The sequence below is a fragment of the Copadichromis virginalis genome, linkage group LG12 (assembly GCF_057382275.1).
Source record: "Copadichromis virginalis isolate Kocher_CV1m ecotype Utaka linkage group LG12, C_Virginalis_male_GT1.1, whole genome shotgun sequence".
In the NCBI taxonomy this organism is placed as follows: domain Eukaryota; kingdom Metazoa; phylum Chordata; class Actinopteri; order Cichliformes; family Cichlidae; genus Copadichromis; species Copadichromis virginalis.
Genome location: NC_140629.1, coordinates 30,095,784 through 30,114,485, shown reverse-complemented (window position 1 = coordinate 30,114,485; position 18,702 = coordinate 30,095,784). Strand labels below are relative to the sequence as shown.

Below are 18,702 nucleotides of genomic sequence, written 5' to 3'. Positions count from 1 at the left end.
TTCTCTAAAATCTTCTCACATTTGATGTGGAAGGTACTTTTTTTTATTTTATTTGTCGACCAAATAAAGTTTCTTTTACGTTTCCCTCAAAAAAAAAAAAAGGACAACAAAATCCCCTTTTTCCTTTCAGTCAACGTTGTCTTTGTTAAATCTGCCGCTATTTGGTTAACGCAGCATATCGGTCGCACGTATCGCCTGAACATACACGTTTGAACTGTTTTTTGTTTCTAAATGTTACAGTTTTTAAAAGTATGTACAGAGTTAAAGCTGAAGTTTTAGTTGACCTCAAAGTGTGCAGATGAACACATACATTTGTTACCGTCTGTGTATTAAGGTTATTCCTAACTGCGTCATTTGCGTATTTTTTTATTTTTTTTGTACAACCCGGGGGGGCTGACAGCCTATTCCAGCTATCACAGGGCGACTCTAAACTCAAAACGGACCCCATTCCTCTTCTTAAACCCCAACAGGAGCTTACTTGATGCCAAAAGAGGGTTTGGGGCTGGCGCAGACCTTTGCTAAATCAGACCCTTAATATTACGATAACAACTGTAGAAAAAAGTTTGTATTTATTAATGCTATTGCATTCAATACTATTAAAGTGTCAAAAGAAATTCAAGCGATTAAGCTAAATGTGCATATTTTATTTCCTCCATTTGGAGAGAAAAAAAGAAGTGTCAGAAAGTCGCATCAGTGGGTCCCGGCAGGACTACACCTGTTGACACACGACTTCACAGGAAAAGAGGCGACTCTGAAGGAAAGAGAATTGAAATGAGTATTGACTGCATCATCTGGATTAAAAAAACAACAGAGGTAAAATGATAAATTAGCTGCGCATTGTGTCAGTTACCTCCTGCTGCATTTAGGGCACACTTTCCCCCACACAGTCTTTATCGCGGCTTCTCTCAGAGCCGGACTCCCCCAGATGTACACAGATGGTGAGAACAAGGCATTGAAACGAGCCATGATGGCGAACAAATTGGTGCCCTCATTTCTAAAATTCAAACCACCTCCTGTCATTAATTTAATTGTAATATTCACAAAAGCTGGAGACCACAACACCAAGAAGCTTATGACAACAAAAATGATTATTCTCAAAGATTCCTTCTTGCTTTCTTTCTCGGCGCTGGGAGGATCTCTTTCAAGCAATGAGCAATGAGATACAATTTCAATGTCATGGCCACTTTGACAAGCACTATGATTTGAAACATGAGAATGGTGACTAAATACATTTGTATAGCTTGATAAAGGGGTAGCATATTCCTGATGATCAAGTGGCCATAAGTGTAAACCCAGCTGTAAACATTAATGCATATCACACATTGTCTCGTTACGAAGCGGCTGTAGATAAATGGGTGGCACACAGCAAAATAGCGGTCAAATTGCGCGAACATAAACGTTAATACATTAACGCCTAAAAGGGAAGATAAAACAGAGTAGGTTCCGTTTCTAGACAAATCGACATCGAACAGACCGAGATAATACACTAAAAACCCGATAAGCGTGTCAGCAATAGTGTTTAACATGAAAATAAATCTGTTTTGAATGCGCAGAGCTCTGGTGGACAAGATGCCGATGACTACTGTTCCAGCTGTCATAACAGTGGTTGTGGCAAATAAAATCTGGAAAATGAAGATGAAATAATCTTCGGGTTTACTGAAGTCCACCGACAGAGGCACAGCCCTGCCCAAAGATTCTGTCATGTTAGAGAGGCGCATTGTTTATGCGCAAGTGGCTTTTGAGAACACTCTTATGTGCGCAATGAAGTCACAGGATTAATCTCATGAGATGACAAAGGAACTCTACTCGTGTGTTTTGTTTTTTTTTTTTTTTTGGCCCCTATATAGCTAAACCATTTATCAGATGATTATAATAATTATTTATCAGAAGAATATAATGGTTTTATAGCGATTTGGCGAGTTTTGGTCCTCAACCTAATGGAACTGTTGTAAAAAAAAACAAGCAGATAAAGTAATTGATAATGTATGCAGGTTTCCTTAATGAGCCTAAGTGCAGTGATGGGCATTTGGAATGTGTGTCCAGCTATAGTGGACAACTCCCTGCATTCATAATCCGTATAACGTAACAGAATTTTATCAGTGAGCATTTTGTGACCTCCATCATCTGTTTAAGAGGGGGAAGCATTACGCCGCTGTTATGGTTGTTGAGCATAGTATAAATCCCATATAAGAGACCTTTAAATTATCTCCTTAAATCCACACTGTAGGTATGTGTAGATGCAAATTCGTCTGAACCTGAATAAAAGTCAAAGCAGCCTACGTTGGCCCTGACTGGCTCTTTGATATTGTGCTTTTACACACCAGCACACCGCAGGCTATAGATCTAATCTAAAGTGACCCACTTAAAATGCAGCCTTGAGATCTTTTCTCAGGCACCTCACCCCCCACTCACATCTCCCGTAATAGATCGCATGAGAGGGTGAGGTAAGGTCTCACGCTGGTTTCAGTATAAACCTCTGGTAACAATAACCCACAGCTTTTTGCATGCCTGGACATCCTTCCGTTTTTGTAGTCAGACTTTTGCATATAAATGTAAATGCAATACCATGACTTAACCTTTAGCTGCTGTTTTATATTGACTGTGGCCTTGACCTATTGCAGTCTACTTCAAAATTATATGTGTATTTATTAAAAATATTACACTGCACGCTGGAATAAGAGTAGAAGTTCTCTCTCTGTGGCCTCTAGATTCACTCCGTTTCTTGTTTAATTCATCTAAGTATTGAAACATGTATTCCTCTAAATCGCCACCAGGGGCAGATCTCCAGATTGCAAATAGACTTTATCCAGTAGTTAAAGAGAACATCTTGCCTCATGCTTTTATTTCGAAAATACTTAAACTCAGGTTATAATGACGACATGAAGTTAATTTCGTAAACTTGAGTCAGGATTAATCAGGGCGTATGACTTGTCAGTCACAAGTTGTTAATGAACTGGCCTGCAGTCTGATTTTACAGTTATGTTATAAAAATAGGACTTCACTACCGGTGACATCATGGCGGCTACTTCGTCCTTTCGTGTGTGACTGTGGGCCAGCTGCCACTAGCACTGACGGGATATGCACTTATAGCATCAGCTGCAGCAAAGTCAGAAAGCGTCGCTCATTTCAGATTTTTCGCTTTGTCGTTTTCATCTTTTTCTTTTCTCTTTTGCATTTAATATGCTTGAGTATTTGTTTCGCTGGGATCAAATGAAGGGAAGTTTTTAAAAACAAAAGGTTTTATGTTTTTCATTTTGCAACCCTGCACCTTCTTTGTCAGCCCAGAATTTAATGTAAACTTTATTACTAGCGTTGGAGCTACTTTTATTTTTGCTATTTTCAAATTTGTTAAAGTTTGTTGTTGGTTTACTTATATTTTGGGGTTAGAGGTTTTTTGTAGTTTAATACGTGCTTCATTTTTTGTTTTGTTGTTTACCTTGTTAAGTCAGGAAGAACTGTTGGGCCATTTTATATAGGGCTTTGGAGTTGACGTCACGCCGCAATGCATTGTGGGAGCGCAGCGCCATTTTCGGGGTCTACGAATCAAAAAAACACACTGTGTTGGAACGACGACTACAAGAAAGATGCTTAAAAGCAGCTCAAAAGAGAGTGAACTGTATAGAGACCGATTGCGTCCAGAGGCGAAGCAGCGGTACTTGCAGAAAATAGCGTGCATTGGAAATGTGGACCCGTATGAAATACAGCCGTGGAGTAGAAACCCCGAACACCTAGCGCTACTGACGTAGCCTGACATATTTTCGTACCTTGTCTGTGGAGTCAGCGCGTACAAGTCGTTATTCAAACAAAGGTAAGTCAGCTCGAGTACTGCGTGTGAAATGCGTTTGATTTCCCTGCAAACATTCACATTAGTGCAGCATAAATTCATTCATGAGGGGAAATTACAGTGAGAACATGTGGAGGCTGTTAGAGGGATAACAGTGAGTTCAGTGCATTGATGTGACATTGTCCTGAAGGATTTAGTTATTCTTTATGGTTAAAGAAATTGCACTAATTTATTCATATTTATTATAAATAATCCTAATTATACATCTTGCTTCCATGTTTGTATCCTGTGTCACTAAAAATACATTTTATTTTAGTTTTATACATTGATTAATGACCTGCAGAATCTCCTTATCATATTAAGTGATTCATAATTGTCACTTTATGCTTTCCCCATCTCTAAAGTGATGACATCCTTGCATTACATACTTTAGGTTCATTCTCTGCAGGCAGGTTTCTGACAGAGAACAGACAGATTTACACTATAACATGCAGCGATGGACACATAAAGAAATGAAAAATCACATGTATGTGCTAACTTTCTAAACACTTTGTTACATTTATGATAAAGTAGATAAAACACATTTATGTCGGCCATGGCTCATTAGTTCTTGTCTTTAAATGAACTTTGTCTGTGTGTGTTTCAGGTGCTGCACTCTCAAAGACTGAATGAACCAGCATTGCAGCCACGGGTCACTGTGAGCATCACAGGGAAGGTTGAAGTCGCCCACTGCAGCTGTATGGCCGGAGTCGCAGAGAACTGCAGCCATGTCGCTGCTCTTCTGTTGTAGAAGCAACGGTCTTGATCGTGGCACAAGGACTGTTACAGATGAACCTGCTTACTGGGTTTTGCTGGGTAATGTGACCAAGATACAGCCAGAGGTTGGCCATAAGATAGACTTCTCCTCTTCAGCTGCCCAAAAAAAGGCTCTTGATCAAAACATAAACAGACCATCCGTAGTGACAGGTAAAAGAAGCCGTCCTCAAAAAAGGAAAATCCCACCTGCTACTGTGGAGGAGTCTAGATGTATGCCTGTAGTGCACTGCCGTGTAAATAATTTGCATTTACTGAATATGTACTGACTGAGTCCCACTGTTCAAAAGTTGAATAAAGAAACAAACTAATTTTTGCCTCTTTTTATTTTATTTTATTAAAACCACCTTATAGAGCATCACATCAGTAACAGTGTAGAATCCATGACATTTATAGTTTACAAATGACAAAATGTTTACACAAAATCATGAGTGTTTACATGATATCACCCACTACTAACATTACTTTATTTACTGTATCTTTTGAAAAAAATAACAGCACAAGACTTAAGAACATTTAACAGGAGCAGGTTTCATTCTTCTCTGGTTTTATTATCACACTGTTCACCAAACGCAGCAAACCTTCACCATCTTATCCAGGAGGGTCACCTCTTCACCCTCACATGGAAGAAGTAATCTGATTGGCATGGTGGTTTGTTTGAAGCAGGTCCCTCGTGTAGCGCTGGGACCCAGTCACGATGTTTCATCCATTTCATAGGCTGATTTGCTGCAATAATGCCAAATAATTAGCAACTCTATAAATAGACGGTAGTTCTGCAAAATCACTCAGTAGGATGTTTGTTCTAATTTGCTATGAGCTCAGAGTGCATTGAAAATGAAACTAATAGGCTATAAAGAGTGATATGAACATATTTAGAACTTACCGGAATGAAACTGTCTGGAGCACCAACAGATATTTGGAGATGGAAGAGAACTGGAGCTTGTCTCACAGCTGCTATCCAGGCTGGACGCCTTCGTTTGCTAACATCGATACACGAGCTGCCTCATGTTGCTTCCAGGTTGGGAAAGAATGAAAAGATAAACCCTTTTCAAGCTTATTTTCTTGCTGGTCGTGCGATCGAACATTGCAGCCGACCACACAGCAAATACGAACCATGGCTGTTGTGTGTGCCTTCGCTCCCTTTTCACTTGCGCTAGACCCCCAAAATGGCGGATCGGGCCAAAATCCTTTCCACGCCCACCCCCGTGACATCACGCTCCAAAGCCCTATAAGTAAAGGGACTGGTATAGGACCAGCATGCACTGGGGTGGGCCTATGTTTTTTTTTTTTTGTTTTTTTTACCAGAGCAGGAGAAGCACCAGGAAACAACAAAAAATGATCTTTTGTTTAGCCAAACTGGGTAAATGAACCGTGCAACGCAACCTTCAAGCTTTGGACATTGGACTTCTTTTTCCTGAGTAAAAAATATTAACACAGCACAGCAGTGGCTTGTTGATTTTAGGTTGTTGGATGTTTATTTGGACAATGGAATCGTCACTACAACTACACTGAAAAAAAGGCCATGTTAGATTTACTTGATTCAATAGTGGACATTGGTTGCACACAAATATTTTGATTTGGCAGAAACTTAAACAACTGAGTTAAATCAACACACAATAAACCTGTGCATTTTGTGCTGATAAAACGTGATTGAAACATGTTTAGATGAAGAAAGTTGAGCTCTTGGAATATTTTAATCCTTCGCAATTTTGTCATTTTTTCAACACTATTCAATAGCTTTTACCCCAGTAAAATAATCACTTAGATACGTCACTAAAATACATGTTGTCTTCATATTACTTAACATTATATTTAACATTGCTATATTATTGACTTACTTCACTTGAACATGATATGAACAATTTAATCTACCCGCTCTGCATATTATGTCGTTTCTACACCCGCAGCATGAAAGACTCACATGTTTATTTCAGTTCAGATCTAATGCTGAAAGAAAGAGAAGGGAAGAAATGGCGACAGTCATCACAGTATTGCCTTTCATTATTCATTCATGCAGTAGCTACTCGGAGCCCAAGAGTTGACCAAACAAACTAAGCTAAGGATTCGAAACAAACGAGACAAACCCCGCTGCAGAAAAAAAGCTCACATTAGTGTAATTATTTATTTCAGACGACTGGTATGGAGTCCCCGTGCTTCCAATGAGAAGACAAAAATAATCAGAGTTTATACATTTCAAAATTTCTAAGACTGTTTATAATGAGAAGGTATTAAATACAGAAACATGTTAGAAAACACAGAAAGTTGATCATAAACGAAGAAAATGTGAATATTCGCATCTCAGTCAACTGTGTCACCTGAGCAAAATAAGAAACGCTACAGTAAAAAAAATTTGACCTTCATAAAAATAGATTCTTTAACCTTAATGAAAATTTAAAAAAAATAGTGGCGATTTATTTAAACATTTTGTTTTTATTCAATAGGCTGGCTCAAGCATTATGAATGAGATGAGGTGTATTTTTACTTGTTTCATTGAAACAAGATTTTTCTGCTATTGCATTTTGGGCACAGTCTGCTCCACACCGTCCTCAGCGTGGCTTTCCTTAAAGAGGGACTCCCCCACAGGTACACGGCCGGCGTGCACAAGGCATTAAATCGAGCCATGATGGCGAAAAGATTAGTAGCATCATTCCTAAATATCAGCCCTCTCCCTACAACCAGTCTGAGGACGATGTTAATGAAGGAGGGACACCACAACAATAAGAAGGTTATGACAACAAAAACGATTATTCTTAATGATTCCTTGGTGCTTTCTTTCTCTGCACTAGGGGGGTCTCTTTCCAGCTGGTACCTGGCAACAACATACAGTTTAATAGTCATGACCACTTTGGTGAACACTATGATTTGAAAGGTTAGGGTACCAAACACGTACAGCTGTGTTGCTTTGGAAAAGGGCAAGAAAATCGAAATAACCGCCTGAGAATAGACATAAAGCCAGCAATAGATGTTTGCAGAAATCACCACGCCCCTCGTAATGAAGCGAGAGTAAGTGAAAGGATGACAAACGGCAATATAGCGGTCAAATTGCGCGAACAAAAATGTTATTAAATTTACCCCAAGGAGATAGTTTAACATGTTATAAGTTCCATTTCTGGATGGATATCCCTCTTGAACATCAAACAAACCGACATAGTACACTGAAAACCCGATGAGCGTGTCACAGATGCTGGTGTTCAGCATGAAAATAAACCTGTTCTGTCGGCGGAGCTCTTTGGTGGCAAAAATGGTAATGACTATAGGTCCTGCTACGAAAACAACAGTTGTGGCAAATAAAATCTGAAAAATGAAAATGAGATAATCCACAGGATGGCTGAAGTCTACCGACAGAGGCACTCCTGCAGTCAGAGAATCAGTGATGTTGGTGAGCAGCATTGTGTCAGAGACGCATACCGACAACAACATTTTTATAGAGCTGCTCAATAAGACACTGCGCTAAAGCCAAACTGTATCTCCCAGGAGGCATGGCTTAATCTCACGTTTCAATCCTGTTAAATCATATTTGTTTATTTTAACTGACACGACAAACATCGTATCTTGTTCAGTTTTTTCAATTACACCCAACATACGTCCCTTTATAAACTGCATTTTGCTATTTGTTTTTTGACAAAACAGTTGACAGAAAGCATGGATTTAGGAGACTTTGAATTTTTAAAAACGCATATAGTCGGTCATTTCTCAGCAGTAGTTGGCACACAAGAAAATTGATCAGAAAAAGGAAGAAAAAGGGAACTATAAGGTCGCCAAGATATGCAAATACATTCTAACGCAAGCACGGGACAGAGAAATATGTGAATCATTTATTTATATTGGACATTCATGCCACTCGTTTGGCTTTTAAGAAGTCATAAATATTGGCTTGCAAAGTGTTTACATTTTTTTAAACATTTTGTGTTACAGAAATAATCAGTAAAATATAGAAAAATCCAGCAATACATCATCCTCTTGTGGACATCTACAGACTAACAGTCAAGAATCAAGAATCAAGTCAGTAAAGTCAGTTCATATATTGTAAAGTAAATCACTTGGTAAATGCATATGAATGAGAGGGGCTTGGTAAATTTGAACTATCCACAGCTATTTGGTGCTATACACTTTTCCTGAGGTCTCCTAGCGGAAATTCAAAAAGACAAAATGTCAATGAATTGAATTCTTCTTATTATTATCGTATTATTCAGAAAGCCTGACAGATGGGACAAGTGTCCCTTCAATACTCTTTAAAGAACATCAATAAACAAACGAAAACGACTCCAAAATGTCCGCTATCATATAATAAACTGTATCAGTTTTACTGACAAACTTACCGTTGCTATTTATTCCTGAGAAGATTACTGCTACTGTATGTAAAGAAAGCTTTATTGTATGTTTAAGTGAGCTGAGTCAACCCAGTTGCTTCCATAACTGTATCTATATCACAGTTTTTTTTTCATTTACACTAATGAAAAACATATTCACCACGAACGTTGTGCCACTTCGATATTAACAAGCATTTAAGGATTATCTAGGAATAAATGTTATAATATTAAAGTGAAAATAGCAGGACACAGATACTTAAAATATCGTGTATCCAAACTGTACAAACTGCAGTTATTTTTTACAAGTTCATATTGAGTGCACATTTAAAGTGCACAACTTAAAATTCAGTTTTTGAGATGTTTAATGCGAACATTATATTTATCATTTTTAAAACAATACAATAAAATAATTCAATCTTTTTCACTCTATTTCTCTCAGTCCGCCAGCGTTGACACATTTAAGTTGTCATGTGTTGATAAAAAAACAACCACGAAAACGTGTCCGATGAAACTTATTGTCATATGTGATAAAGACTTCCCTTTCCTTTCGTGGTCAACTGACCACGAAATATACGTTTGTAATATTAATTTATTGTGTCTAAATATAGTTAAAGTTTAGCATCGGGATCACTGCCATGACTTAAAAACAAAACTAGGCTATGGGGCTATCCTTGGTGCTGAACCTACGGGTGTCAGCGCCAAGACGCTGAACGTGGTGCTGAATGTGCTGCACCAGTGAACAGGAAGCTGGATCCAGTCGGAAATGCTGAATTCCATCCAAATATCAATGAACTAAACCTAAAGATTATTCGGATCTTGTTGTACATTTTCTGCTGTTATAGCCTCGAGTTTAAACGATTAGATTGTGAAAGTTATTTTTTTGCTACAGAGGTTTTAGTGGAGTCCATCTTTTTGGCTGTAGATACAAGACAAGGTTTATTCGATGTGTAGCCTACAACTGACCAAAGACCTTTGCAGTCTGATCCCAAATGCCGGTCAATAAAAAGATAAATGTGCGTACTGCGAGTAATAAGTAAAAACAAACAAACAAATAATACAAAGATTTTAAATATAGAAATTAAACGCTTTATCCTAAACTTGATAGACTGCTCTGTGGCAGTCTGTCTAGTTTAGGATATCTAGTTGAATCACAGCAGTTTCATTTTTATGACATAGTTGAATCAGAACAAGAGAACAGGAACCCAGCTTCGTTATGTTTTGTCTGAAAAATCAAAACACTGAGACTGAGAAAACGCATAAACTCAAAAGTGACCGCAACATGTTTCCCATCAGATGGGCTCTTAGTATTTTATCCTTATTATAACTTATGATGATGCTGATGTTGGCTGCCTTATTTTGCTTGTCATCCCATCAGAGTTAAAGTCAATCCTGCAAGAGAGAGAGGGGGGAGAAAGCGGGAGAGAGGTAGGGTGCCGGTGCGAAGAAGGGGAGATAAGGGATAAAATGTCTTTTTATTCACAAGCAGCATATTGTTTGACATAATACGGTAATTCTACGTAACACTTGGACCGCGTCTTACCTTGCACTGCGCCTGGGACAGAACATCCACCACACCGTTCTCCACACGGCCCTCCGAAGCGCAGGGCTGCCCCAGATGTACACCGCAGGGGTTACCAGCGCGTTTAAGCGTGCCATCGTGGCGAACACGTTAGTGGCTTCATTCCTAAACCTGAGACCTTCTCTAGTCAACTGCCTCACAATGATATTGACAAACGAGGGACACCACAGCGCCAAGAAGCAGATAACCACAAACACAATGATGCGCAGTGATTCCTTCTTGTTGTCTCGCTCGGCACTAGGCGCCTCTCTCACAACGTGACTCCTGGCTATGATGTACAGTTTAATTGTCATGAGCACTTTAACGAGCACTATAACCTGTAGAGTCATCACACCAAACGCGTTTATTTGAGCCGCCTTTGAGATGGGCACCAAGTTCTGCACAGTGAGAATAAAGTATGTGTAAATCCAGCAGAAAGCACAGATTACAATGACAACGGATCTCGTTATGTAGCGACTGTAAAAGAACGGATGGCAAACGGCAAAGTAGCGGTCAAACTGAGCAAAGAGGAAGGTTAACACATTGACACCTAAAAAAGATGGCAAAATGTAGTATGTCCCATTCCTCGAGGGATAGCCCTCTTGGACGTCAAAGAGCCCCAGATAGTAGACGGAGAAGCCGGTCAGAGTGTCGCTGATGCTCGTGTTCAGCATGAACACGAAGCGGTTCTGGGCTCGAAGATATGGAGTGGAGGTGATCCCGATGATCACCGAGCCGGCTACAAGCACGGCACACGTGGCGAAAACAATGTGGAAGGTGAAGATGAGGAAGTCTTCCGGACTGTTGAAATCCACTGACAGGATGACCGTGGCGTTGTAGAGCATCCTGGAGCTCCACAAGAAGTCGAGCACTCATTATATTTATAGGTCCAACAAACGATGCTGCTCAAACTTTCTGATCTCTGGAGGCTTGGTGGCTCTGACATGGGTTAAGTGACGTTTTTGAACTTACTTACTTACTTTGTGGAATCGATAAGATAGGCCTAATCACAAGAATAATTTTATATTTTGTGTTAAAAAAAAATAGAAATGGATCCTTAGCTTTTGGTCAAATTTGTAGCTTTTGCTGTTTGGGGCTTGCTGCCATAACCTTTCATCTCGGTGATCCATAAATAAAATATTTTATCTCCTTTGTTCAAAAGGCCAACTTAACATTTCACAATACTCAGCTATGTTTGTTCATAATATTTCTGAAATTTTTTTATTTATTATCATTTATATTAACTTCGCCTGAACTTTTTAGCATTCTGCAGCACTTTTTTAGTTGGTACTCATTGTGTTTAAACCTAAAGTATGCCAAAAAGTGGCTTCCTGTATTTAAGCTGTTGTAAATTTCTTGTTGGCATTTAATTGGTCAAACACTTATGATATAAAGTCCTCTTCAAGCAGAAAGAACATTCCTGTCATAAGGTATAGAAGCTGCACTTTTGAGCAAGTCTCGTTTACATTAAAAATGTCTTTTTCAAGATCAGTCTCAGAGGGCAGCAGAAACAGCAACAAACACAACACAGTCTGTTACGGCCCTAGCTGGGCCTCCTGAAACTGCCCTTGTGTGGTTATGGTGTTTTCTCTCCTTCTCTTCCTCTCTTGCTCCTCTCCCCAGGACACAGCTGCTGCTCATTGGCCTCATTTACCATCTGGGCCCAGTCAGCAATGGCCTCTCTGAGGTCATATAAGCTGGGGATGAACTGTATGTAGGAGGGTGGTTTTCTCTGGTGTCTCCGCTTTGTGTTCTAGGTGTGTGATTGTCCTGCCTGTGGTGTGGAGTTGTGGAAGAAGTGTGCAGTGTAGCTGCTACATATGAGTAGTGTGGGCTTGTGGGCCTCGGCAGCAGTAAAGCTAGCTGCTGCTAGTGACAGGGTGAGCTTGTGGGCCCCTGGAAGTGCCTCCTCGTGGTGTGGAGCTTTTTGTTTGGTTGTTGTGTTCTTTGTTGTTGCAACCTTTTTCTTTTTCTAGTGTTATTGGTAAAACGGCGTTGCTGGCTCTTTATGTTAAGTTTATCTATAATAAAAACTATTTTATTTACTAAACACCTCTGTCTGTTCTCCTTTCATTCTGTTCTGGACCCATTTGTTACCAGTCCCCACACACACCCCTAGACCTTCATCGTGGGGATGTAACACAGTCTGTTCTGCAAAAATCTTTTAAGTGGCTAATCTGATTATAATGTAGAACACTGAGTGGGTACGACGACGTCATAAAGATACTTAAAAACAAGTCATATCTTGCACACCTTCGTCAATCTTGTTTACTACAGCTTGTGTACCAGCAAAAGGAAACATTAGACATCACTTTTTTGGCATGCAAACGGAAACCCCCGCAAAGTGGTGGTTCCCCGCAGTTCAAACTGAGCCCATTTCCACCTGCCAACATCTTCAAGCACTATACAAAGTAGACTTAAGTACAGTACAGTTACATAGATGCATATCCTGATAATGCCTCCACTCTCAGAAGATAAGTTCTAGATGGAGAATGAGTCGCCACAGTAGTGTGGGCTTAAAGGAATAAATGAAGCCTCACAGATTCAGTCTCAGATTAGGAAGAGTTTATGCGACAAAAAATATACATCCTTCTCTCTGATATCTACTAATTATATGCAGTTGTTAAAGAACGGGCACACTTCTCTTGCCCACGACTTCCACCCACATGCTGCCAGTGTTCAATAAACTCAGCTCCCGAAAGAATCATTTAAATCTCTGGTGCTTATAATGATAATGAAATCCTAAGTACCCTGGATAGCTCCCGCAGTTATCGCCATAACACACTAGCAGGGACTTATAGTTTGTAGTCTGTGGCTTCGACAATAGAAAAAGCACTACCTGGTGTTCAAATGTGGCCTGGTAAATTTTGTTCAATCTGTCAGAAATACTTTATGTTATTCTTTTATTTGCCTACTCCATGCTGGCACACTACAGGGGCCTCCAACAGTCACCTGTTGGGAGCCCCTGGAGATTTGTTACATGCTTTTCACTGCAATTAACCCAGACGTTTTGACTAGCGACAAAACAATACTCCTAGTTTATAGAGTACAACATGGACGCAAAAACTGGAAGAAACTTTGTAATTGCTTTTAATCCAAACTTTTAAAAGTTGGAGTTTAGGGGAGACCGGGGATTGTTGTAACATTTTTGACATTTCTGTCTGTAGCTTGGAGCTCTTTTAAGGTAGTGGATTTAAAATGTAATGCAAAGTATTTACATGTCTCTGCTATTAAATAGTACAGTATTTTCTCTGCAGCACAGTTACTCATTGCATGGTATGGTCTCAAACACAAAGAGTGAAATGTTACAACTAACCCCATAGTCTGGGTTAGTTGTAACATATCCTGGGGTGAAATGTAACACAATGAAATAAGGATACTGACAAAATTTTAACATGTAATCTTTTTTATTCAACACAATCATGCACTTAGAACTATTTACGTAGCTATGTGTGTGTGTGTGACTGCAGAAATCTAACTTTTGAACATATTCCAACCCCCAAAAAAAGACTAATTATGGAATTTTCAGAAACTGAATATCTCATAAATTTTGGTTGGTCTTTCTTGAGTTTGGCCTCATTGGCTCAGTGGGCATTGTAACCTACAACTCTTGCACCAACGTTTGAACATAACAGTGAAGCTGAAAAAATGTAGTTGTGCACCAGCATCGCAATTCCACTGCGATGTCCATGATGTCCAATTACTTTTTTTTCATGGCTGACCTTGGTGTGGTTTGCAAAGTGCTTCAGAAAAATCAGGAAGTCTATTTCTTGCACCCATCATGATTGATTTCCACTACCAATACTTCCTACTGGCCCATCTCTGACAAAGTGGTCTGCATAACGTATGCGTCGGAACACAAACATTGGAAGAATTGTGTTGCCAATGGCATCAAACGCATATACAAAATGACCAGTGAACCTCTCTCTGCTGATGTCGTTGCCCCAACTTGTTTAATAAGTTAAAGTAATAGTGTGGTAAGTAGTAACATTTGCATTATTGTTACAACTAACCCAGACTGTTGCTGTTACAACTGACCCAGACTCCTATAGCCATGACCTAGCAAACATTACAGCCAACGGCTAAAACATTAGCACTAAAGACCTACACGGAATAAATCCCCATAGACATACAAATAACATAATGCAGATAATGCTATTAGAAATTGCAAATAAAGTAAAAAAACAAAACAAAAAGCAACTTACTTTTTGGCATGCAAATTACTTTCTTTCTTCTTAAATTGTCTTTGTTTGCCAAAATGTGCTCATTTTTCACATGTGATAGAAGACCTGAATTGGGCATGTACAGGATGAATCACATCATCTGAAACTTAGCCCTGATTGCAGAAATTGGAAGTGCTACAACTGACCCACATTACAACTATCCCCGGTCTCCCTACATAAAATCTGTTTTTATTTGTTTTTATTTTTAATTATTTGCTAACTTTTAGTCTTTCTGTAGGCATAAGCCTATGACGTCTGTCGTCTGCGGCTGCATCATCCGACCAAGAAACACCAGCCTGTAATATCGGACTTTTAGCCACAAGGGGGAGCAATAAACATGTTGCTGTATTAACCTTTGAACCACCACACTTTTCTTTGAAACCATCAGCTGGTAAGGTAATCTTTAAAACATCAGTTTGAGTTCTTATCAGTGTCTTTGTTTCAGATGCACTGATAAGTAAGCAGGAATGCGCTTTTAGGGCCTTTCTTTAGAGAGGATAGTTGTAGCTGAGATAAGAGCAAGAGAGATTCTTTTTATTACAACTAACAATTTTAAAAAATATATATCATTTTTTCCCCCCGGTTGACCCATGGTTGCAAAGCAGAAGATTTAACATTGGAAGAGTTCACTATGTTGCTTTCTAGTTTCTGTTCTGTGCCCTGGAATATAAACCTAAAGAAACAGACGTAGATTTACAGACAAATTTACAGCTACAGCTGAAGTTCCAGTAAAGAAAGACGACGTAAAAATAAGAATTATATCACTAAATATTTAGTGGACGTACTACTAGTTTTTTTTAAACCTCTCTAATCTTAAAGTTGCACTCAGGAAATGCAAAAAGGCCTTACATCTTACTTGTATATAAATATATACATCTATGTATTTATAGAATATGTATTTATATATCTATAAAATGTAGGATCAGCTGTTCATGAACTGTTCTGTAAAAGGGTGGTTTGCTAAATTTGATTATTTATTTCTCTTTTACATAACCTATAATATCTATCTATTTTTCATGAAAGCCTTGTGGGCTTGCTCTCCTTGGGAGTTGAAGTCACTCAGGTTGACGTCTTCTTCTTAGACTGACTGTGCTTGCTACATAAATCGGGCTTGAAGTAACCCCACTGTGCTGTTCGGGCACAGCTGCAATACTGCCAGCATTTGTCATCCGCCCTGATGAGAAACACCAGCCGCCCTTTGACTCTCGCGCTGCCCCTCACGAACTTTGGCAACGTGTTGATGTTCCTTTTCAGCGTTTTCTTGGCTGCAACCATCATTTTCCTCAACGTGTCTGTGTTTCTCTCCATCCTGCTGAACACAGCTTTGCGCAGCGAGAACCGCTTCATGTACATGCTGAGCACTTGCCTCAGTGACATTTGTACGGGAGTGTCTTATTATTATGTTGGTGTTCTCGATGTGAGGGATGTCTATGACTCCCCCACGAGAACCTTTTACATTGCTCCCACATTTCTAGGACTGTCTTTCATGGCTATCCTGGCCGCGCAGGCGGACAGATACCACGCCATCTTGTCCCCCTTTAAATACTCCCAGCGCATGACCCGAAACAGGACCGTGATGGTTATCGTTGCCTACTGGGCCTACGCTTTCTTAATCGTCGCTGTGCAGAACCTGGTCACTGTCGGTGTTGCCAAACAGGTCACAGGCTTTGGCACTTTTGTCGCGAACATATTCCTAGTTATCATAATGATAGTGCTCAATATCCGATTGTTCATCATTGCCAGGTTTCAGCTGGAGAGGGAGCAGCCCTCCGAGGAGAGAGACAGCAAGCGTTCGTCGGTGTATCTCATACTGGTGGTTGTGGTGTTCTTCTTGGGGACTTGGCTTCCTATATTTTGTCATATTATCATTTGTAATTTCATTGGCACGACCTGTTATACCTTTAAAAATGAGGGCACTGACCCTATTCGCATTTTGCCCCGAGTTAATGCTGCCCTGACCCCCATTCTGTACATTAGAGGGTGCTCTGCGCTCAGGGCAACGCTGCTCGGCAAAGTGTGGAGACCCTGCCGTGGGAAAAGGTGAGAGGCCGGTTGTGTTTCACGAGTCAGCTCATTAAGAAATTATACAGTGCCATTCAAACATGCTTTTCGCGATAGGGCTCACACCTGAGGCCAGAAAGGATGCACATAAAACCAGTTTTATTTGAATTGTTGTTTGCTGTCAATATGTAAGCCGTTACTTTGAATGCTCCTCTAATTATCTATCACTTTTCGGGGCTTACTGGTATAAATGTATGAACTGTGACATTTTATGTTTTAGACATGTTTTTCTTCTTCTTGTTGGCTCTTGATTGAAAGTCCTCATCATGTTTATGGAGTGAAAAAAAATTCTAGTTCCTCCTCTGTTAATAACAAGTAAAATTTAGTCCTTCTGTACACCGAGTTCCTCCTAAGAGTTGGATCATTTCTAAATGGATGGATGTCAACATGCCACGGCAGGCAAACTGTTAAAAATGTATTATTTTCTCCACTGTGAAAGGAAATCAACTGTAAAATGCGACACATTCTTGGAAGATGTTGTTTTATCATGGACTTCACAATGAAAATGGTCTTCCAGTGCAAGTAATATGTTTCGACTCTAGTTTTTTAATAGCCCAACTGAATAAACAATTACAAAGTAAAGTGTGGCAGAATCTTGTAAGTTTATTTAAATTATCAACAAAGTTTTAATTTAATTTTCAAACAATAATTAGTAATTTCTACATTTCTTAGATTACAAACATAGCTGGGCAAACGATCCAACACCGCATAACACAAACTGTAGTCCGCCTGATAAATGATTTCTTATGTACATTTCCAGTGAACGTAGGCTGGGATAGAAGAGTTCTAGCAGATTTTAAACAGTTTTCACACACACACACACACACACACACACACACACACACACACACACACACACACACACATTTGCTGGGAATCTTCTACCTGTGTTTACGTGGAGCACGTAAGAGCACCTTGATTACGTAACCCCTCGCGCTGAGTATGCAGTTTCCGCGGCAACCACACAGTGTCAGAAGTGGCCTTTGGCACGCCGCCATAATGCCGACTTCCACGGAATGTGACCGGCTCAATTTAAGCACATAAACACAAAAGGTTTTACTTGGGAAACGGCGAATGATTCCGAGAGGATGCAACCCCTTGCAGCTAATGCGGTTTTAAGATTTTCATTATTAACATCTGCATACTCTTCAACTATTCTGAATAAGTCGTGTTTCAGTGAAATCTATCAGTGAGGCAATAAGAAGCCTGGTTCTCTTTGCTAAGAGGAGGAGCCTGCGTATCGCAACACTTCCGCACATCTGGTCCAGTTTCTGAACCTCTCTTTCTGCTTTTCACTTGCTTTCATATATATATATATTGAAATCATTAAGCCAGTTCTGTCACCAGGCATCACAGTCCCATTAAACAAAACAATAAATAAATGAATTAAGATAACTGCAAAAACGGGTATTTACACAAATTTAAGCTACGTTGTCTTTATTTAAAAATATGAAAAACAGACAGAAAGTCAATGGGTTCCCCTTATCATTATTTAGATACTGAGGCTTGAGGTTTTGAAGGCAATGCAGCCGTCTTAAGTCCAGCTGATAAAGAGATTTATCAAGTCTAATGCTGTTTTCTGTGGTGGTTGTGGTATGTATTATCACCAGTGCATTGCGCACCGAACTGGCATATTTTAGGAGTGAAGGCCTTTGCAGATAAAAGAGGATACACTCAACAGTCCGCTTTAAAACATACTACAGCTTTTCGTGTACAATCCCTTATGCCACATATAAAAATACCCCTCAAGTCTTAGTAAATCGATTCTAAAACTGCACATCACTTAACTCCCTTCTTCTATTTCTTTCCCCGTCACAGTCCCTTCATAGATTACACATATTACAAAATTAGTTTTAAAGTCAGGCATCTCACGGAGCATTTACCTGCACACAGCAGGATGGTAGGACTATAACTGGGTCGGTTTGCTCGGAGGAGAAGGCCTTAAGATGTTTG

The 18,702-nt window shown here is 39.6% G+C and overlaps 3 protein-coding genes and 1 pseudogene across 3 annotated transcripts; 1 reads left to right on the top strand and 3 right to left on the bottom strand.

The window, feature by feature from the left end:
- Positions 1 to 826: 826 nt before the first annotated feature.
- On the bottom strand, positions 827 to 1,824 carry LOC146697292 (uncharacterized; annotated as a pseudogene).
- A 5,260-nt stretch (positions 1,825 to 7,084) lies between these two features.
- On the bottom strand, positions 7,085 to 7,987 carry LOC146697291 (uncharacterized). Its single transcript, XM_085474240.1, has one exon. It carries the CDS (start codon positions 7,985 to 7,987, stop codon positions 7,085 to 7,087), a length of 903 nt encoding a protein of 300 aa, XP_085330366.1.
- A 2,245-nt stretch (positions 7,988 to 10,232) lies between these two features.
- On the bottom strand, positions 10,233 to 11,310 carry LOC146697290 (uncharacterized). Its single transcript, XM_085474239.1, has 2 exons — positions 10,448 to 11,310; positions 10,233 to 10,296 (listed from the first exon to the last, which is right to left on the bottom strand). Exons 1-2 carry the CDS (start codon positions 11,308 to 11,310, stop codon positions 10,233 to 10,235), a joined length of 927 nt encoding a protein of 308 aa, XP_085330365.1.
- A 4,555-nt stretch (positions 11,311 to 15,865) lies between these two features.
- Positions 15,866 to 16,803, top strand: LOC146697289 (uncharacterized). The gene has a single exon (XM_085474189.1). It carries the CDS (start codon positions 15,866 to 15,868, stop codon positions 16,730 to 16,732), a length of 867 nt encoding a protein of 288 aa, XP_085330315.1. The 3' UTR covers positions 16,733 to 16,803.
- Positions 16,804 to 18,702: the final 1,899 nt, after the last annotated feature.